The 22,975-nt window shown below is 37.3% G+C and overlaps 4 protein-coding genes and 1 long non-coding RNA gene across 7 annotated transcripts; 4 read left to right on the top strand and 1 right to left on the bottom strand.

The window, feature by feature from the left end:
- The first annotated feature begins 2,600 nt into the window (after window positions 1-2,600).
- Window positions 2,601-3,476, top strand: LOC113315915 (receptor-like protein 50). Its single transcript, XM_026564160.1, has one exon. It carries the CDS (start codon window positions 2,601-2,603, stop codon window positions 3,474-3,476), a length of 876 nt encoding a protein of 291 aa, XP_026419945.1.
- Window positions 3,477-4,002: 526 nt separating this feature from the next.
- Window positions 4,003-5,886, top strand: LOC113318648. The gene is made up of 3 exons (XR_003344741.1): window positions 4,003-4,543; window positions 4,854-4,986; window positions 5,599-5,886. It is a non-coding gene; the product is annotated as an uncharacterized LOC113318648 (long non-coding RNA).
- A 5,756-nt stretch (window positions 5,887-11,642) lies between these two features.
- On the top strand, window positions 11,643-12,137 carry LOC113315916 (receptor-like protein 32). Its single transcript, XM_026564161.1, has one exon. The coding sequence runs from the start codon at window positions 11,643-11,645 to the stop codon at window positions 12,135-12,137; it is 495 nt and encodes a 164-aa protein (XP_026419946.1).
- A 4,871-nt stretch (window positions 12,138-17,008) lies between these two features.
- LOC113315917 (eukaryotic translation initiation factor 3 subunit I-like) lies at window positions 17,009-17,992 on the bottom strand. Its single transcript, XM_026564162.1, has one exon. The coding sequence runs from the start codon at window positions 17,987-17,989 to the stop codon at window positions 17,009-17,011; it is 981 nt and encodes a 326-aa protein (XP_026419947.1). The 5' UTR covers window positions 17,990-17,992.
- Window positions 17,993-18,385: 393 nt separating this feature from the next.
- Window positions 18,386-21,439, top strand: LOC113316914 (polyol transporter 5-like). Of its 3 annotated transcripts, none has more exons than XM_026565073.1 (3): window positions 18,386-18,525; window positions 19,312-19,506; window positions 19,757-21,439. In XM_026565073.1, the coding sequence occupies exons 2-3, from the start codon at window positions 19,314-19,316 to the stop codon at window positions 21,127-21,129; spliced, it is 1,566 nt and encodes a 521-aa protein (XP_026420858.1). In that variant the 5' UTR covers window positions 18,386-18,525; window positions 19,312-19,313; the 3' UTR covers window positions 21,130-21,439. The 3 variants fall into 3 exon arrangements, with proteins under 3 accessions (XP_026420858.1, XP_026420860.1, XP_026420859.1); XM_026565075.1 differs by having other exon boundaries at window positions 18,405-18,525; window positions 18,757-19,506; XM_026565074.1 differs by having other exon boundaries at window positions 18,405-18,525; window positions 18,760-19,506.
- The last annotated feature ends 1,536 nt before the right edge of the window (window positions 21,440-22,975 follow it).

Here is a 22,975-nt window from a genome sequence, read left to right on the forward strand (position 1 = left end):
CAAATTTGCGAAACTTACATATACATATATAGCAAAAGTGCAGTGGTGGGAGTGAGAGATGAACATAATGGTGCAGAGTGTGCTTTTACATTTGGTTGTTAGTTAGCTAGATTTCCGCTGGTTTATCTAGGCATTCCGTTAGGCAGTAAGCTCAAGAACAAGGTAATTTGGGAGATTATTATTCAGAGATGTCAACAAAGGCTGAGCACTTGGAGAAGGCGATATTTGACAAAAGGGCAGAGATTGATACTCATAAACAGTGTAATGGCTAGTTTGCCAATTTATTACATGACTATGTTTGAGATACCTGTTGGTGTTGTGAAGGAGTTGGAAAAGCTTATGCGTAATTTTTTATGGGGATCTTCGGCAACTAACAAAAAAAGGAGCTGGGTTGCATGGTCAAAAGCTATGGTGCCAAAAGCGAGAGGTGGTATTGGTATAAAATAATTAAAACTTGTAAATAAGGCTTTACATTGTAAAATGGATATGGAGGTATGGTAAAGAAAGGAGGCTCTCTGGAGGCAAATAGTGCTGGAAAAATATGGTGATAATTTTTCATCCTTTTCTCCAAATGTTTCTAAAAAGTGTATGTGGATGAGTCTGTGGTCTGGCATTCTAAGGTGCAGACAGTTCGTCAAAGATAATACCAATCTTGTTCTCAAGAATGGTAAAATAATTAGTTTCTGGTGTGATATTTGGGTGGGTCAGGTCACATTGAAAGAAAGATTTCGTTGACTCTTCAAAATTTCATCCACAAAAACTGCAACTGTAAATGATATGCTGTCTGACGAAGGAGCATGGAATTTTAATTTCAAAAGAAGTCTGAAAGAAAAAGAAATAGGACAAGTAACGGATATGTTACAGGTTCTAGGAGATTATGTACCAAATGTTGATGACGAGGATAGCAGACAATGGGGTTTTGGTTGTGATTTTACTGTTGCAAATTGTTATGCAGCTCTTGATGTAGATGGCTTACTTGTTTTCCCTCGTAAGCAAGTTTGGAATCCTAAAATCCCTCTAAAAGTCTCTTTTTTTGTGTGGACTCTGTGTCATGGGGGCGCACCAACACTTAATATGCTTTACAGGGCTGGGAGAGTGCAGTCTAATCTTTGTGTTCTATGGGGAGCGGAGCCAGAATCTCAGGAGCATCTATTCCTGCATTGTGTGGAAACTAGGAAGTTATGGCATTATTACTTGGACAACTTTCAGGTAAGTTGGGTCTTTTCCGATACTGTCAAGAGCAATGTGTGGGAATGGAAAAAATATAAAAGCAAAACTTTTATGCGACAACTTTAGAGTTTACTGCCATTTGTAACCTGGTGGACAATATGGAATGAACGAAATGGAAGAGTTTACAGGAATCAACGAAGGAATCTTGATCAGTTGATTGTTTCATCAAAATGCATTTTATTTGGTTGGTCTTTAAGTTCAGATTTGTTTTATGGTTTCTCTTTGAGTACCTTAATTGGTAATTGGAATGCTGTAATTCACAGGTAGCTTTAGCTATTTCTTCTGTTTTGGTTTCTCCATCACTTTGATGAAGCTATGCCCTTAATAAAACTTTGCCCTTTCTCAAAAAAAAAAAGAAAGAAGAAAATCTTGGTTTCCCTGTGTTGTGTTCCATGAGAGATAGAGTGAGAAAGTTCCACGTGCAAGTCAGTCGTATACTCGTATGTTTGTTGGATACCTTTAATGATGGTCCGTGACAGTTAGTGGCGGAAAGCATTTCATGCAAGTCAAGTCGTTTGTGGGTCATCATTTAAGGAGCAACCAATCTTTCTAACGGCTCAAAATCAGCTAATTATATTATATCCACATGAATTTTCTTTGTATGAATATATTCTACCGAATTAGTTGAACACAATTATACTATAGAGTGGCTGCTCTTAATTTCTTTACAATGAATTTTCTTCGTGAATAAGAAAGGCGACTATTTTTTATCCATTGAATAATTGGCTAATCTAAGCTAATCCCTCTTTAAATTCTAGACCCAGGAAAACCAATTCTTCATTATCATCTGCAATGAAGTCTCTTCAAAGTGCATGGATATTCCTAATCTTTCTTATTTTGAGTTTTTCAAGCTCTGACAATAGTTGTGTTAGAGGGAAATGCCGGAAAGATCAGAGAGCTCTTGTTCTCCAGCTAAATCAGAGTCTTATTTCTTCTATGATTTTTTCTAAGCGTAGTTCTTGGAGCTTAAGCAGTGATTGCTGCACTTCCTAGGATGGTATTATTTGTGATGCAGGAGGTCATATTGTTGGTTTGGACTTGAGTAGTGAAGATATTAGTGATGGACTAGATAATTCTAGCAGTCTTTTCAAACTCCAGTACCTTTGATAAATTAAATTTGTCTCACAACATTTTCAGTACACTAATTCCATCCGGGTTCGACCAACTTTTTAATTTGAATTACCTCAATCTATCACACTCAGGCTTTTTCGGGAAAATTCCTAAAGATATATCACGTATGACGAGGTTGGTAACACTAGATCTCTCTGACTATAGGGATACTTATATACTCCATGATACGGATCTTAAAACGCTTGCCCGCAATTTAACAGGGTTGAGAGAACTCGTGTTAGACGGTGTAAATATTTCTGATGAAGTACCAGAGTTCTTCGGCGGATTCTTGCGGGTTGTACGGAAAATTTCCGAAAAGGATTCTCCAGATTCGATCTCTTCGTAAACTCAATTTGTTTATGAATCCGCTTCTTCAAGGTACTTTGCCAGAATTTCCTGTACATGGACTGCTTGAGGAGTTGGAACTTTCAGATACGAGTTTCTCAGGTGAATTACCGGATTCTATTGGTAATCTTACATTCTTATCCAGGTTAAACTTTGAGTACGTAGGGTTTAATGGGTCAATTCCCCAATCAGTTTCAAACCTTAACCAACTTCAAGTTTTAACCCTTCCAATAAACCGTTTCACCGGAACAATACCAACAACTATATTCACACTACCTTTATTACGTGAACTCGATCTGTCAATGAATCAATTCACAGGTAACCTTGGTGAGTTCTCCAACGGATCTTCTTCACCAATGAAGACCCTTGATCTAAGTGACAATAAGCTCCAAGGACCTATTCCAAAATCGGTTTTTGAATTGTCCGGACTTGAAAGTCTTGTGCTTTCTTCCAACAACTTCAGTGGCAGGGACGGACCCAAGAAGTTTTCTCAACCTGGGCTAATAGCCTTGGCCCATTATAACATTTCAATTTTCAGGTTGTTTTTAGGTTGTTGGGCTGTGACGACTACCTGGGCTAAAATCCGGGTTAGCCCAGCTGTAGGTCCGTCAGTGTTCAGTGGCACAATAAGTCTAAGTATGATTTTTCATAAGTTAAGAAATATTACGGAGGTGGAACTCTCAAGTAACGGATTGTCAGTAGATATTGCTAATGTTACTTTTGCATTATTTCCTCAAGTTACAAGTTTAAAATTAGGTTCCTGCAGTTTGAAAGAGTTTCCTATTTTTTGAAAGTTCCATCTAGATTGTCCGTGCTAGATCTTTCGAAAAATCAAGGGTGAAATACAGATGGATTATAAACAGATGTATTCCTGTACTTATATCCGATTTAAAAATGTATTCCCTTTTTTTTTTCATTTACAAATATACTCCTGTTTTCCATCCAACTCCGTTTAAAAAGTCAATTTCTCGGAATTTTCGTCAATTTTTCGTTGACCGAGATGAGAAAATGAAGTAGTGGATTACAATTTTATTCTTTGATAGTGGCGAAATCTGGTGTGAACTTGGACATCTCGAAGAAATTAGAGGGCTATGATTTAATCCTGGGCATAGTTTAACGCAAGCTAAATCTAACCCTCTTCGTTAGTTTTTCATTCTCCACATCTCTGTTCGTCTTCTCCACTTCTCCTCTCCACGGCAACATCAGTCCCCATCGACATCACCACCACTCTCGTTGGAATGTCACAGCCGCCACCCACACTACCACCGGTAACACCTTATTCTTCAGTTACTTCTTTTTCTTCTACAGGTAATTCTTCTGATGTAGCGTAATTCAGTTATAAATTGATTTAGATTTCTTTTTAATTCAACCCATTTTCTTAAATTCGATGTATAAAACTTAATGGGTTTCTTCAGTTTCGTATTTTTAGTTCATTGTTTGTGTCTTAATTTGAATTGATGGTGTTAATTTGAGTTGATTGAAATCGGTGGAAGAAAGTTCTAACCCGAACTTGGTACATCTTTTTCTTAATTAAAATCCAGATAATCAAAGGATATGCTGATCATTTGAGATGAATTAATAATCGATGATGTTAATTTGATCAGCACCACCTTAACCAGGTTACTCAGCTTTTCGAGTTGACCTTATTTGTTTATTTATTTTCATACGTATTATTACTCTGCAGGTTACCCAGCTTGATATCCACCACTTTTTTCATTCACTTGGAGCTGGAGTACTTGAAGAAGTTCGTGTCCAATGAGATAAAGGGTTTGGTTTTGTGAGATACAGTACCCACGAAGAAGCAGCTGTAGGCATTCAGTTGGGGAATGCTAACATGCTTTATGGAAAGACAATTAAGGTTAGTGTCACCATCTGAATGTCCTAAGTAGCTTTCTTCAACATTTTATATAAACAAAGATTAACTAAGCAAAGAAGTTGATTCTTATTATGTGCTTGTCGATTTCGTCGCGATGATAGGCAAGCCGCCTTGACCTTCACATTTCGTGTTTTTCATCCTAACCTGATTGTGGGCTCACATATCAATTCAGGCAAGTTCATTGAGCTCTTAATATATATAAGTGAATTGTAAACATAAACCTGTTCAGTGATTCAGTAATGGAATTCATTCTAATGGAAATTGGTAATGTTTCTTTGGTCTGAATTTGCAGAAGGCAATTGAATGTAGGAGGGGGATGTGATGCTAAAAATGAAGGGAACAAACCATCTCAACATATCAAGTATGACTGACAGCAGGCACCTCATAATGTGGTGTAGCTGAGATTGAATTCTAATATCCTTGAGGTATGCTGCTTCCTTTTTTTCCCATAATTAGCTAGTACTAAATGTTGTTGGTGCTGCCAATTTGCTAGTTCACACCTTAATTTTTAACTGATGGATTGACTCGTACTTTATTAACCGGATTCTAAACTATAACGTACTAACTTATTATAAGAGATGTAGTGTAGTTGGTGCTCAGATTCTTCCCCAGATTCTTACTCCATGTATTACTCTGTTTAACCATTCAATTTTGTCTTGGATAATGATGCTCTAATAGTGCTTCTGGAAGCACAATTTAGCAACCACGAAGCCGGTACTCCTGGAAAACAACAGCTTCTTATCTGCAGTTTTTGAGTCCCCATGACCCACACTTGATCATTCTGTATTTTCTTGTAGTTCTGTGCAGGGAGACACTGTTTTCCTGTGTTGTTATTAGATGTTTTTCTTGTAGTGGAAGGTCATTCACCTTATGATCTGGTTCTCAATATAGCTTCATTCAAAACGACAACCTGCTCCTGTTTATAACAGACTTGTGTTTGTGTTTCGATAATTTAGAAAACATAGAATAATGCTATAGTTATATTTGAGTAAATGCAATTGTTCGAACTAATGGAATGGTTGAATATATTTGAACAGATCAGAACGTTGAGATTCTTTTAAAATGTAATGGTCGTGGGGAGATGTCATTTTTGAGGGGAAAGTCAACAGCTACAACTATTGAAGTTTATGGAGGGGTGAACAGTAGGGTGTCAAACCCATTGATGAAGATCAGATGATTCAGATCCACTATAGTGTCTTTATATCTAGAACTGATTTCTACTTTTAGGTTATGTTTTATGTATTTTTGTTTTAATTAGATGGAATGGATAATGTTTTCTATGATATACAGTTTTTAATGAATTTAAGTAATGTTCATTGGATTTAGATTGAATAATGAAAAAAAAATACTTTGTTTTTAGAGTTGTTCATTGGTCTTATGTTATAGACGATCCGAGTTAAGAGGTTAAATTGGTGATTTAAAACAGTTAAACAGGTTCCTGGTTTACTTGGTGATTCAAAGGACTAAACAGTCTTTTTAAGCGGACTTAACTGCTGACGTGGAGGATAACTCTCCATTAACCGTTTTTTCAAAAATACGGTTAAAACAGGTGTACATTTCTAAAATTCAAAAAGCCGGGGTACATCTGTATGCGCCTAAAAAAACAGGAGTACATCTGTATTTCACCCAATACAAATCTAGGCCTCTTTTTTTTTCGCATAACAAAACTAGGCCTGTTTTGACCAAAGTGGCCAACGGTGGTTACCCACCTTTTTGACACCGTTAGTGTAGGGCAAAAAGACTTATGAGCCCTTTGAATCTTTCCGCTCGTCGAGTTGCAGTCTAACTCGCCGATTTGGAACAATAACTCGGAGCTGACTGGGTATACACGTGTATCTATACACATCACCATATGTACATGTCACCATCTTTACACGTCACTATCTATACACGTCATCATCATACACCTGAACCTCACATCTCCAGCTGAATTTCAATGCCATTTCAAGTCTCATCTGAATCCATTACCATCAGTACCACGTTACTTCCATTTTCTTCTTGCACAACCCATATTTCTATTATGTCAGGTTCCAAACCAGATCTATCCACTGCATAACCTAAATGTTTACAGTAATCGGGACAACAACACCATCATCTTCTATACATTTCTCTAAACCAAAAGCTCCAACACTACTGCATTCTCAGTACCACCATCGCAACATATCTAGCTGCCTGCGCAACACCCATCACCTAAACCAACAACAACTCGGCACAATCTAGCCAACAACATCAGCAACACCTGAACTGCAGCTTCAATCACCTGCTGCAATTCTCAAGCCATTCAAGACACATCCACCATCCTTAATCACTATAATCACAGCCTTAACACCTACCACTAATTTATATCTTCACCAGTCATCCATCTAAACTTCAGTTCCTGCATCATTCTCACATACACAGATTCCCCTGTATTTTAACACAATTTTAAAGAGTATACTACAACTCCATAACACACCATCAGGTTTATTTACAATTACCAAATCTCAGGAACTAAACAATGAGATGAACAATTTTACCAAATCAACTCATAAGACAATTACCTCAAACATGGATCTACCCAAGCAAAACTGACTATTCTTGCTTTTGATTTATCACCATCAGGTTCAACTGTTTCATCTGTAATTCAAACCCATAACCCTAAATCTTCATCCAATCAGGACCCTAATTCATGAAGTTCGAATCCATAAAGAAACTACAATCTAAACCTCAACTGAAACAAACCCATTTAGTAATTGTATTAGCTTCTTCGATTTGCAGTTCAGATAAACCCCTTCTTCAATTCTTCAAAATCCAGAAACAAACCAATTAAATCTGAGAATCAATTACTAATTAATCTTATTCACTTTCAGTAACGAAAACCCATCACAACTTCTTCTCAATTAACATCTTAACAAGCAAAAACCCTAAATTCTAATTCTCCCTGCTTCCATTGTCTTCGATCAATATAAACCCTAACCCAAATCAAAATCTCAATCTCAATCATACTAACACCTTCCCAATCCTTTTAATTCACTCAATCGGTTCTTAATTGATATGAACGATCATTCAATTCCAATTTTCAATTCAACCAAACCCATCGAATAATTGTTAGATACATCTTTAATTCCACATAAACTCTCAGACATATCAAGAAACCCTAACCCCTATATCTGCTTCTCTCTCTGTTTTATAACCTCAGTTCATCATGATTTGTAACTAGGGGTGCACATATCCTACCCTTATCCGCCACCCTATCCTACCCGTCAGAATTTTTACCCGTATTCTATCCTACCCGCCATCAACGGGTAGGATGACGGATAAACATTATTTTATCCGCCGTCAAATGGGTAGGGTGACGGATAAAACCCGAAATTATCCTACCCTACCCGTTTACCCGCCTAATATATATAAAAGACCAAGTAATCCCTGTCAGGAGCACCAACAGCTGCTTTCACACAGACTTCCAAAGCCATTATTGAGACAACAAGTGAGCTGAGCAAAAGAACAGAGAAGATGAGTAGATTCATGGTGGTCATGGTAACGGACTGTTTGAGTGAGGCAAAGAGAGAAATCTGAGATTATAAAGGAGAGAGAGCACTGAGAAAATTTCTTTTTCTTTTCAGGTAAATTAATTAAGATGTCGATCATGACACATCTGTTTGGCATGACTCGGGAGTTTGTTTGTGGTTGATAATTTGGTTGTACAGAGATCTCTGTTGTCGACAATGAGTGAATTAATAGAGCACTGACACGACAAATTAGACCACTTTGCGTTTTCATTCTTTTTCCTTTTTTAGCATTCAGCTTTATTAATTCATTTATCCACAGCCTCAAGGATATGCCAAACCTAATAGGGAAGTTACTAGAAATACCTAGAGAGAACCAAACTTCCCAAGCAAAGGTGCAATTCAGAAAAAAAAACTGCTTGATAGTTCCAGTGGAAGTTTTACTTGAACTACAAATAGGAGAAACACCAGAGCACAACTGAATAATATTCAAAGAAACGGGTAAAAATGTAAAGACAACAAATCCAAATTATCATAGGAAAGATGGTTGTCCCCACCATTAAACGGGTAAAAATGTAAAGATGTTAATATAGAAAACTAAAAAGGAAAAAAAAAAAAAAACGATTATACCCGCCACCCTATCCTATCCGACCCGCCAATTAATGGGTCGGGTAGGACCTTATCCGTTTAGTAGCGGGTAGGGTGGCGGGTAAAAAATTTCTTACCCGCCAGTCAGCGGATAGGGTGGCGAAATAGGCCATATCCTCCCCACCCTACCCGTTGTGCAGCCCTATTTGTAACAACACCATCTCCTTAACATCTATACTGTTTCATCAACTGTTCTCTCAATCAAAACTCACCAATAATCACAGAAGAGGAGAAAAGAAAGAGAAAAAACGAACAAGAAAATGATTTTCTTCGATTGGATTTGGTGATAAAATCTATAAGAATTACTAAGGCTCCCAAACGTTGGATCTTATAGCTATAAAGATACGTGGACAAAATGGATACATGTGGCTGCTATCAAATCTGTTTAATATAAACCGTTGGATCTCATAGAGATTGCTCTAGTGAGATATGTGGACAAATAAATACATGTGTCTGCTATCAATTCCATCTAATCTAAGCCGCTCATTCTTTACGGGATTAACACTACTATTAGATCAAACCCTTTTAGCCTTACACGTGTATAAAGGGTGTATGGGTAATTTCGTCGTCATCATCTCATCTCATATGGGGAGAAATTGACCTAATTGACCGAAAAATTGACAAAACTAACTTTTTTGGATGGAAACATGGATGAAAGCCTAATTTTGTCATGCGAAAAAAAAGTGGCCTAGAATTATAACCCAGGATAAAGGTGGCCTATATTTATAAATAATCCAACAATCAAATACATGGGAAAAATACCCCATTGGATTTGGTAGATCGGCAATGGAAACCTATATGACCTAAATCTTTCTCACAACTTGTTGGAAGATCCTGAACAACCCTGGTGATTATGATTTTTCTGGGGTTGTAGTAATGAAGGTTCAAACTCTCGGATTTGTGAAGGATAATTTTTTAGACTTAATAAAAAAAGATAAATATATACAATAAAATATTAACAATGGTGAGAGGTACTGGGACTAATGATTCGGCCAATCTTCATAAAACAAGGCTCAATGAATTATTCTCGACATTAATCGCTCAAAACATAAGTTATATGGACTCTTATTTTGCCAAAGTAGATTCTCAAAAAATTGATTGTAAATGTTAAGCATGGAACATCAAATCACCTAAGCTAAGCATGACCCATCTAATCAAATAACACCCAATTTAATCAAATTATATTTCAATTAATTCTTAATGCAAAAGTCTTAAAAAGAATTAATAAAATTACCCATGTATGAAGCTCGGCCTCCTCCGTCGTCCCAGTGTTGGGGTTTAACTCATCATAGTAAAAATGCTCTCAAAATAATTATTTATGGCTCAAAAATGGTTCACAGTGATGAAATAAAGAGAAAATGATGAAAATCGGGTGTTTGCAACGTTTATAATTGTTGCAAACACCGTTACAAAGAACGATAAAAGACTACTGCAGTTGTCTGTGTAGCTGACTACGACCCACAGGGACTGGTCGTTGTCACTGTTGAAGAACGACGGTTTTTGGCTGTCTGTTCTTCGTGTTCTTCATCTTCATCAATGGCAGCAGCAGCAACAGAGAAAAATGGTGGATTCTTCCTCTGCAGCGCTCTCCTCTCTACTCCCAACTCTCAACACCCTCTACTGTGATACCCAAGCACCTTATATACACAACAGGACACGTAAATCCCGAGAATATCTTTATAATAACTCCCTTTTCTTCTCTGCAAGTCACCAGAGATTTTATTCTCCATATTTCCTTTTGCACGCTTCTGTTTCCTTTCAAACTCTAATTATGCGTTAATAGAAGATATTTGGTATTTCTATCTTTTAGGATTCGATATATATCCTTCTAGGTACAATATCTTCCCTCTTTACTCGAGTATCTTCCACATATATTCTTTCCAGGATGCTTCGGTCCCTGTTTAGCTTTGATCTTCTCTAACGGATTGTTCAGCCCAAGTTTTTCGATCCAATTCATTGTACCAGGCCTGTTAGGCTATATTAGGTCCATCCCAATCATTTCCAGCGATTGAATCTCGCTCAAAGCCCACACAAGATCGAACCCTAAACTGCCAGTGAAGTGTGCATGGCATAAGATTTTCCCGCCATTTTTTGAATCGTGAAGAAAGGGTGTCCCCCTAACCACTGTTGGGTGTCCCTTTAGCAACTGGGGTGGAAACATCCTTTTTTGGGGGGAAATAATAATTTTTCTGGGTTCCTCCAGGACATTTCTGGGACGTTTCCGGTGCATTTCTGGGGCGCTTCCGGCATACTTTTGGGATACTTCCGGTTCACTGTTTACAGAGGTCCAAATGCCACATATTCAGTCACTTTCGCCGCAAATTATTTTTCCAAAAACACCTACAAATAAATAAAATAGCATCATAAATACAAAAATGGGTGCTAACAATATATACAATTGGACTATATTAGACGCATAAATGCGTCTATCACCTGGTCTATGAATAGTTTTTAATCGTTGGGAATTCTCTGACTTCCACTCCAACATGCTTCAAGGGAAGAACCCAATCGTGTCATTATCCTTGGAACTCATGGATTACTCGTTCAACAATTTCACTTGGATGATCCCGAATACTTCTTCCTACTTGTCATGGGAGACTGAAGTTTTCTCCTTTTCTAACAATCAAATTAGTGGGGAAATTCCTTCATCGGTGTGTGAAGCCAATAATCTTGAAGTTTTTGACATATCGGAAAACAACTTGAGTGGATCAATACCGCCATGTCTGGGATCAATTCAAAATCTTGCAGTATTAAATTTAAGAAGAAACAACCTCTAGGGAGATATACCTGACACGTTTCCACAAAATTGTAATCTTAGGACACTAGATCTGGGTCGAAATGAATTAGAAGGGCGGCTACCAAGATCTCTTGCTAATTGCATAGAGCTTAACGTTTTAGATGTTGGAAACAATCAATTAATCGGTACTTTTCCTTGATGGTTGGGAAGTATGTCGCAGTTGCGTGTTCTAGTGTTGCGGTCCAACAAATTCTATGGTCCCTGGGCAAAAACCAACTTCACAATGTTACGCATTATTGATATATCCTCAAATAATTTTTCAGGCACTCTATCCAAAGAATACTTCTCAAGTTGGAAGGCCGTGATGGTAAACCAAGAAGAAGTAGAATGGATCTACCATGATCAGACATTAGGATATAAGGATTTCGAAGACAACTATCACCCCGACACAGTGACAGTTACAAGCAAAGGACTGGATATGGATCTGATGAAGATTCTTACGGTTTTTACGAGCATTGACTTGTCGAATAATTCATTTGAAGGAAAGATACCAGAAGTCATTGGGAATCTTAGGTTACTTCATGTTCTCAATTTCTCAGGAAATGCTTTTACAGGTCCAATTCCGTCAACTATTGGGAATATCACGCAGCTTGAGTCATTAGACTTCTGTCAGAACAAGCTAACCGGAGAAATCCCATCAAATTAGCACAATTGTCATTCCTTTCTGTCTTGAATCTCTCCTTCAACAAACTTTGTAGGTGTAGATAATCCATAGGGCTAGGTGGCAAGATCCTAAGTTATGATACACCAAAGAAAAAAGAGCGGCGAAGCACGGGATAGAACCAAACGGCGCAAAGAGCGAGGTATCACGTGGGTCGGACGTGATGGCCCAATAGGTGTCGGATGTGACGTGACCCTTATCCTCTGACAGGTAGGGCGAACAATCAGAAGGCACACGGTCAGAGTAAGGAAGATGGTCAAACAAAGGAACGAGAAGAAAAAAGGGCGACATCGTGTTAACCAGACGATTAAGACTCAGCCTCGGGTGAAGAACTATCGCTCAAACCAGAAAGTCGGGCGAGCAGTGAAGGTCCGATGGGGAACAACTAAATTGATGTAATGCGACCAACATTGTAATTCTGTTGTATGTCAACCTTGGCTTATAAATATAAGGACAGGTCGAGAGAGAGAGGCAGGTTGTAAGGACAGGAAAAGAAGGCACCATACTTGAGTTGTGAGAGCTTCACCATTTGAGAAGGAGAGAACATTTGTAACCAAAGAAGAGAAATAATAGCATTCACCCTTTCACCCCGTGGACTAGGTAATCATATCGAACCACGTATATCTTTGTACCTATGTTTGTTGCGTATCTTCATTTTGTGTTAATCGATCTTCTACTTCGTCGGATGTGGTGTGTGGTTTTATGGCACTACAAACTTGAAGGAAAAATCCCATCAGGCCCTCAGTTCCAGACTTTCCAAGTGAATTCGTTCCTTGGAAATGATGGATTATGTGGACCTCCCATGTCTAAAGTCTGTAGCAATGTCTCGGATAAGTTAGATTTGCCGCAAGAGGGTTTGAATTCTGGGAATGAATTTCATTGGGTTTTATTGGTTATTGGACCTCAATATTTTTGGAAGAAAGAGAGTGGGCCAATGAACTTATCAACAAAATCCTTTGCATTAGTTGAGATGATGTAATACAACAAAATCCTGTAGTCTCAGACTCTCTCACATGTAATGTGCTTATTTATCGTAAATGGAATTTTAGAGAGAAAACGAAGAAAAATGGTGGTTGGGGTTGGCCTCGAATTATTCGGATTTACTTGAAAATGAGAAAATGAATGACTGATAAAGAGAGAACACTAGACTCCATATTGAGAGAGAGCACTTGCCTCTTTGGGATATCCATACTTCATATAAAATCAGAAAATCTTACGACAATCAGTAATTTTTTCCATTTCTATCATATTCTTTATGCAGCCAAGTTCATCCTCAGTTAAGTTAACATGTATACTACACAGCAGTTTCAAATGTTTTTAACCTTAGAGCACAAGAAGTTTCAAATCAAGAGAAAGGAGCATGAAGAAACCATATTATTTCCAGCTTGATCAAGCGTGTATGTAACCTACCTAAGGAGTTCAAACGTAATTTGCAGGAAAGAACAAGTACTGCTGCCATCTCTTACCAAGCGGCACAACTGTCTGGACATAGAACATTTACCTAATCAAGTTAAAGCTACTTCGATTAAGCAGAAGAAGATAACAAACAGGAAAAGGAAGTGGAACTGTGGAAGCAACACTGTTATTTGAGCAGGACGTAAAAGCACATATAGCACTATGATTCTGGTGTTCCAAGTCGTGGTCGGTAATTACAGTTTCTTTACTTCCACGTCAACAACCATTTCATCCTCATTACACAATTCTATTGCGCAAGGGAGTATTTCCTTCCATCCACTGATGTTGAACAGCTGCAAAGTCTCCGACAGTCAAAGATAACATCCGACCTCTTTATTTGAAGGAAGAATTCCATTTTAAACTACCAATCAAGTACAAGTTGACCTCTGCTGAGTTCGTTTGAGTGGTGACTTGTGTTGTGCTTTACACAATTTGCTGTACACAATCTGCAGTGTTGGATATTATTAGCTTGACTAGTTTGAGGTGTGCCCGAAATTGTTTTTTCATTTTCAGTTGCTTCAATTTCCGTTTCAGTAATTTTAATTCATCTTTATATTTGTCGTTTGATTGTAACATTCCTAACACCTCTATGAAAGGATACACATCTCTAACTTCGAACAATATTCACATGCATGCTTTATATGCATCAGAATTATGTCAGTCTTTATTAGGAGAAATTTTTTTGATGGTGGCGTTTCTTGCAGGGGGTATGAGAGACAAATAATTTGTTGACAAGTGTTTTTGATATTAACTGATTCCCATGAATTCTATTTCCAAAAATATGAAAGAAATGTATTTTTAGATAGAAAATTGGATATCTTAATTGGTGTTTGTATTTTTGGAAACAGAATTCATGGGACGTGTCAACATATCATTTGTCCCCCATGCCCCCTTCAAAAAACGCCCCCATCAAAAATTTACTCCTTTATTAGTAAGTGCAACAAGCCTTTCCTAACAGTAAAGCTCTCGGGTATGGTGTAAATCGATGTCTAGATGGAAAAACCGGAGCCTATATTACCTGGCTAAATTGGGGCCTATGTCACTTAATTGGGGCGTATAGATTACTTCATCTACCTTATACACAATGATAAGGGGTGTCCAAATTTAAAGCAAACTACCAAAATTACCCTCTAAAAATATTAATATTACTAAATTACCCCCATCAACTCTTAATAATAAACCTAAAACTAAAATCAGTTTCCATTTCAATCTCATAAACCGATTCTTCATCTCTTCTACTCCCTCTTTTTTCATTTTTTTAAACCAAAAATCGACGATCCAAAAAAGATTAATCGTTTTCTTTCTTCTATAAAATGTCGAAACCATCAAGATACAAACAAGCCACTGGAATCACTTATCCTAGTGAGTGTAATCCCGGAATTGTTAAAGCAATTGGAAACAAACCGAAGAAGAAAACGGTTGCTCGAGAAGAACCATCTCTAATCGAACAACAACAACAGGAAATGGGTCGAATCAGGTACTTTTCTGTCAACCCAATCCTCCGAACTAGGTTTTAGTAACATGCAATCGTTTAGAAATCAAAAATTTTGAAATCGAAATTTTCTGGGTTTTACAAAATTGGATTATGTTAGTGTACTTGTTAACCGATTGTGGTTAGAAATGGTTGATGTTCATGGTCACATGAACCGATTATGTTGCATGTGAATTGGAATCGGAGAATGTTAATGTATAAATAGCTCGATTCTGATGACCATTGTTTCTGTAAATTTTTTCCGTTAGAATCGGATTACATATGTGTTCACAAAACCCGATTGTGCAGCCTTTGAATTCTTATATGCTTAGTCAATAATCGCACTTTATATGTATATCGAGAAGACCGATTGCTAGAATCGGTTTACATTAGCACTTAAAAAATCCGATTGTTAGTTTTATTATCTTAGGAATCGGACTTTATATATGTAGCATGTAAACCGATTGTATACCTGGACTTAGAAAAAGTGGATTCGATTCCATTGTTGTTTGTCGCTTAACTTCGCATTCTACACGCCAAACAAGGACAACCAACAAAAGCAAGCCGGAAAGAAATATAAGAAGAAACATGACCTTGCTACTCCTAAGCCTTTGGAACCTCGTCGAAAAGGCGGTCAAAATTTGAATGCTTCCCACCGAAGGGCCACGGGGAGTAAAGCCAAAGGGATGAGCATCAATGACCCACCACCTCCAGCGGAGCAACCAACACATGAAGAATCTGATTCTGATACACCTACTGAACAAGAAGGTGGTGATGAGGAAATGAATGTAGAAGAAACTGGTGGCAAGGAATGTTTCAACGGGCTATGGAGAATTCGTAATGGGGAAACTAAGATCATTCACCACAAAGAATATACGACGTTGTACCGACGTGCTCGGAGGTTCATTGACGAGCATTTGATGTATCAAATTCTAGAATTCCCATACTGAATCCTATATATGTAGTGCGCTAATTTCTTAAACTATGTAATCAATATTTTGTTTCTGAAAGTAAGGCAAAATCGGATTATAAGTACTTATGTAAACACCGATTTCGGGAATCGGTTTATGTGCGTATTAATTAAACTCCGATTCTGGGTTGACATCGTCATTCGGCATAAACTCAACCCAGAATCGGTTTACAAAAGCACTAACATAAACCGATTCTGGGTTGAATCTTCTGAAAAAAATATAAATTTTTTACAAGTGTTGATTATGCATTAATGGAAGTTAATTTCAGGACTAATTTGATTAAACATGATTTAATTATCCGAATTAGCACTAAATTAACAAGGACATATTAGGCATTAACATAAATAGTGGATAAAGAATTTCTATAAATTTTTTTGTTAATGACCCTATTTTGTCACGTAGTTATAAGCCCCAATTAAGTGGCATAGGCCCCAATTTAGCCGGGCCATATTAGGCGCTAGTTAGAAAGTGTGCTAAGACAATCCTGTGAATGAATCAATATCAACGGAACACCTAAACCTTGTGCCTAGAAAATTGCCTTGGCTCAAGCCAACGCCAAGACAGTTAAGCAGTTCTACATCAAATTCGCCAAGAGGCAGATAAAAATTGCTACATTAGGCTAGCACATGAAAGTTGCCCAAAAATTGCAAAATTATTAATCCTGATTCCTGACAATGCCCCATGGAGATGAATGGTTCATATGAAAAGTCCACGGTGTTAACACTTGTTTCAGATGGTCATAGAACAGCTAGGTGACAATGGACCAATGGTCGACTAGATCTGTGAATCAGTATCACGGTAAAGACGCAAAAATGTAGACACTATTCAAAAATTTAATATCTCAGCAAAAAAACTTTTTTGTAGTTTTTAAAATGTAGACACTATTCAAAAGACATTAAAAAGTTGTGAAGGAACAGAGACCAAAATAAGACGCCATAGATCGACAGATATATGATGATCTACTTAGTGTCATCGAAATAATCTTGATCAAAGTGATGTAACCTTACATAACCATCTTCTCCTCCGCTTGAGAAACTTCTTCCGTCAGGGTTAAACGCCAACGCATTAATCGGCCCAAAATGTCCTTTTACAGCACCAATCTCTTCCCCACGAATCTTGTCGAAGAATTTAGCCTCAAACTTCCCAGCATGATGATCGGTTGTAGTGACCACCCCTGCTTCTTGACCACCTCCAACAACCACATGGTCATAAAGTGGAGACATCGCAACAGCATTGATTGGACGTTTCGATACATAAGTCTTGATAATTTCCAACGTCCTGGTGTTCCAAAGTATAGCAGACTTGTCTAAAGAACCGGTTAGGAAGTGCGATCCATCTTCAGACATCGAGAGCGAAGTAATGTTCTTATGATGTCCAGTTTCATTGCTTGATTCATTGAGCAGTTGTCCCGTCTCCGAATCCCACATGCGGACGATTGCGTCTTCACCAGCACTGATTATAGTCTTGTTCAACGGTCCCCATACAGCTTTGATTCTTCCTCGGATACCATTAATCGTAAGCACAGAATCACCAGTCTGTTCATCTGGATCGCTAGAGATGGTTTTCACATGAATGCTCGAAGTCCGAACGTCCATGAAAGGATCTGTGGTGATTACAGCAAGCTTATCCCCAAGTGCGAAATCTACAGCTCTAGCTGGAGTATCAAAATTGAAGGAAAAAAGCTCGGTTCCAGATTGAACATCCCACAGCTTTGCTGTCTGATCGGCACTTGCTGTAATAAGGCGCCTGGAGTCTCTTGATACATCACAACACCAAACCGCTCCATGGTGTCCTATGTAAGTACCCAGACGCTCACCATCATTAGCAAACCACACAGTCGGTGTAGAATCTTTTGAGCATGAAAAGAGAAGATCACCTTCTCTGTTATACTTGAGATACGTCAAAGGCCTTTCATGGCCTTTCATCAATATTGGCTTCATATTGCTTTTTTACAATGCTAGGGTTTCTTATATATAGGTTTTTTATATATAGGTTTCAATATTTCCTAAAAGTATCAGGACTAGGAAAAGGAAATCGTCTAAGAAGCCAAACAAGGAAACAAATTAAAATTCGGAAAATTGATGCGTGGCGCCACCCTTAAGCATGAATATGGCGGCTCCATGGTTCAATTTCTCCGCATATCAGTCGTGGCCTCACTAGTTTCCTAACATTGGTAAAATTCATGGGGTTCTTATGGGAATATCCTGCAACTTGGGCATAGTTATCTGTGGGTGTAGCGGAAAGTTGGTGGCACTTTGGACCTAAAAATTATTATTTGCCACGTGGCTTACACCCAGTGTGTCTGTCATAAAGCCTCATACCTATCCCTATTATTTCTCAAACGACAAATGATAATCATCAAAATTTGCAATTTTCATATCAAAACTTCACAACTTATCTTCCCCAAATTGGGGTTTTACTTTCCCAGTTTTCACTTCCACATTTGAAAGATTAACACCGCATGACAAATCTAATGGTAAATTTTCTTCTTTCTCATTTCTCTCCATTAAACATTTCATGTTTTATTCATTTCTCATGTTAAGTTCAATTTATCGACTTTACAGTCACCTAATGAAAAACCCTAGGGTTGCTAGTTGATTGCTCTACATTAAGTAAATGTTAATTCTCAAAATTTTGAGTTCTTCGTCAAAATTAAATTGATAAGGAGTTAGTAATTTGGAAATTGGAATTTATTCTTTTATTGTAGCAGAACCAAGTTTTTAAGGTCAAACCCGTTTGACTTACGTCAAGATGGAGGATAATGCTTTCTTGATCCCAGCTCGAGCAATTGTGCTGTGAGCTCAAGCAATCGAGCAATGGTGTTCATTCTAGCTGAAATTCGCTTTTTTCTTTTGTGCCTTTTGACAGCTTAATTAATTCGGTTCAGTGTCTCATACATGGTTGTAACTGCTCCCACTATTCCGTTTAATGAATCTAAAATAGATGGGAACCATTACTGTGATGTAGACAGTCACTAGTTAGTTCCTTAAGCTTAGGTGAGTTAGCTATGATTCTTATAGTAGTGGGTAGATAAGACATGAATATTCAGAGTTATGTACGCTTTAACTCATTACATACTCATTTCCAAATCTGTTGGGGTGCATAATGACTGAACAGTCTGAACTTCAATTTGCATATCGATTTCTAACTTCCAACCATCACAACTACCTAAATAAATTCAGGTTCAGAAATTGGTATATATTTTTCTTTTTCACTTGTTTCTGAGACCATCTAGTTTTGATTTGTTCTTATAACGTAAAAGAGATGAGAAATACAAAAAACAACTCAGTACTTGAGGTTGAGGATAAAAGCACGGAAATGACGGAAATCGGAGTAGAGGAAACACGAGAGATAATCCAAAGTGTGGCTGGTTCTGTTGGTAGAAGAGGTGGTATGAACAAATATGTGTTGGGAACATCTCTCTTGGCTTCAACCAATTCACTTCTGTTAGGTTATGGTGAGTTAATCAACTTCTCTGAATTTTATCCTCATTCTGCTCTTGTTTTGTACTAGTAAAAATATTTGTTCCCTTGTTTTGCACTACACATATAGTTGCATCACATATGCCTTGCTACAGATCTTAGCTGGGATTCATGCTTAGTAATGCCCTTCTATGCTAACAGGTTTAGTTTGTACGAAGACATTTTATTATCAGTATAATGCTTGTATTTCTAAGAGAATTCTTTTATGTTTTTGTATGTCTGAAGATATTGGTGTGATGAGCGGAGCTGTACTTTTTATCAAGGACTATTTCAAGTTAACAAATGTTCAAGTAGAAATCATGGTAGGATCACTCAATGTATGTTCGATAATTGGGTCAATATTATCCGGTAAAACTTCTGATTGGATTGGTAGGCGATACACAATTGTTCTTGCAGCCTTTACTTTCTTGATAGGAGCTCTTCTTATGGGCCTTGCACCTTCATATCCTTTCTTGTTAGCTGGAAGAGTTGTAGCTGGAATTGGTGTAGGTTATTCTCTAATGGTGTCACCTGTTTATACTGCTGAACTTTCACCTGCTGCAACTCGTGGATTTCTATCTTCACTTCCCGAAGTCTTCATCACTGTAGGGATTTTAGTTGGTTACGTATCAAATTATGCTCTCTCAGGAATACAACCTAAAATTAATTGGAGAATTATGCTTGGAATCGCAGTTTTTCCTGCATTTGCGATTGGAGTCGGTGTTTTAACAATGCCCGAGTCACCTCGTTGGTTAATAATGAAAGGACGAATTGACGAGGCAAGACAGGTTCTTCGGAGAACATCTAATGGAGAAGAAGAAGCTGAATTTCGATTACAAGAAATAAGTAAAGATATTTCAGGTGGCTCAGATGGTTCAGGTTCTGGTTCTAGAAATTGGAAAGGTCAAGGTGCTTGGAGAGAATTACTCTGCAAACCTTCTCGGCCTATTCGAAGAATTCTCATTGCTGCAATCGGTATAAACTTTTTCATGCAAGCATCCGGTAACGATGCAGTGATTTATTACACCCCACAGGTATTCAAAGCAGCTGGAATTAAGAAAAAGAAACAATTGGTTGGAGTTACAGTAATCATGGGAATTGCCAAGTCAAGTTTTGTATTGATTTCAGCTGCATTTCTAGATAGGTTTGGGAGAAGGCCATTATTGCTGTTGGGAACTACAGGAATGGCCATTTCACTAGCTGGTCTAGGTGTGGGATCTATGTATTTAGCTGGTGCTACTACTAAGCCAGTATGGGCCATAGCATTATGCGTAGTTGCAGTTTGTGCCGATGTTTCGTTCTTTTCAATTGGGCTTGGCCCTATAACTTGGGTTTATTCATCTGAGATATTTCCTAACCGATTACGAGCCCAAGGTACCAGCATTGCGGTATCGGTGAACAGGTTGGTGAGTGGTGCAGTTTCAATGAGTTTTCTTTCAATTTCGGATCGAATTTCTTTCGCCGGAACATTTTTCATCCTTTCGGGTATCACAGCTTTAGGTACTCTTTTCTTTTATCTGTATTTGCCTGAAACCAAGGGGAAGAATTTGGAGGATATTGGGGCACTATTTGAAGATAAAAAAGAAACCACCGCCAGTAGGGATATAAGTGAAACATAGTTTTTAATGTCTTTTAAGGTACCTAAACAAGCACCTATAGGAAAAAGAAAAGTTCTATAATTGCATTGAATTAATAGTAGAAGTTTTGATAATTATTAACTACGCTCCTTTTTGAGTTCTGTACTGGAGTGGAATGAATTTCTTCTTTTTACACCAAAAGGCAAAAAGAGTGACTTATTGGGCCGACTGTTCGGAGGGCCCGATGGGCCTGAAGGGAGGGAGTCCCTGTTTATGGCCACTTTTATGTAAAATGAAGCCTAATGCAAATGTGTAATTTGATAAAAAGATTGGAAATTGTTACTATTAAAAAGCCAAAAATGACAATCCTTTTTAGTCAAATTATTATAACTCCTTATGTATCCTATTTTTTCAGGGGTATAGTTGGCAGGCAAACTAGAATATAACATACAATATCTAAAATTTGTGTTTTAGAATTTTAAATTTTTTAACTCGTTAGAAAGACTTTAAAGAGATCTACACAGTGAGTACAAACAACGATATCAAATTTAAAGTTTTTACGAAAAACTCGGAGATGTTTATCCTTTTAGGCACAATTATGCAAACCACCACAAAGAATGCATAACACATTATGAAACCATATTTAGATTATGGATCAATTAATTTTCCATTGCAACTAATAAAACGATATACATGTCTAAAAATATCATTCCAACAAAAAAAGAATGTATAACACGTTAATTTTTAGTTTTTCTTTGGCCGACCATCTCCACCATGACAGCTGTGTTCTAGTTTATCTTAGAGAGGCTTACATATGCTAATGCACATATAAGACTGGCTAAGGAACTTTTTTGTCGTCCCTTTTTGGCGTTTTGAGTAACCAAGCATCTCAATGTTCGTACGGTAAAAGCTACATTTAACTTTGAATTTGGGTATAATAAGTCACTGTGGTAGTGGGATATTTTTTTATTTTTTTTCACAAACCATATCTAAGAAGGAGCAAGACGCTAGCCGCTAGGCTATTTCTCAAAGCCATCCATGTAGTGAAACTAATTCTTAAAGTGAGACCTATATATACACCAGGCAAGTTCTCAAACCTAGCCTTGTCGTTTGGCCAGTTCGAAATTTTCAATTTTTCAACTGGGTTATCTTTGGTATTTTCATGAAGGGCACACAACATCGTAACTTGTACGACTCAATTGGGAATACTATAATGAAATATGTGTCTATTTCTGAACACATACATAATCATTTGAAGTTAACTTTGTGAAGATGTACCGTTATTTTATCCAAAAAAAAATACAAAATGATACGGAAGATCTTGAGTTTACAAAATAATATTGAAGGTCCTGAGTCTGAAGGCCTGGATACAATAAGCAGACGACCACTCAACCATTCAAGCAACAATAAAAACACTTCTTTCTTCCATCTCAAGCTACCAATTATCCTTGCTAAGCCAAACTCAGAAAACTTTGAGTCTAGTGGAACTATCAAATGAATATCTTGATATTTGTAAGCTGCAGGAACAAAAATTGTGTAACTTAGAAAATCGCAAATGTGAATCTTAACTTTATGCACGTGAAAACAAATTAAAAACTTCAGAAATAGAAAATCTTTGGACATCTAATAATACAATCAAAATATAACATGCACAATGATGGCATAATCAAGCTTACATGCAATATTTAAATTGTAATATCCTCGGACATAGTTGTATCATAATAAAAAAATTTATCCATAATTGATACCTTATAACCTTCAAAAAATTATAGTTTGCAGTAATAAAAACCCTAGATTAAAATAGTAAAATTTGTACTCATGATATGTTTTATAGTAATAAAAACCTTCAAATTTGAACATGTAAAATTCGAAACTCTAAAAAAGACTA

The sequence above is a fragment of the Papaver somniferum genome, chromosome 10 (genome assembly GCF_003573695.1).
Source record: "Papaver somniferum cultivar HN1 chromosome 10, ASM357369v1, whole genome shotgun sequence".
NCBI classification, from domain to species: domain Eukaryota; kingdom Viridiplantae; phylum Streptophyta; class Magnoliopsida; order Ranunculales; family Papaveraceae; genus Papaver; species Papaver somniferum.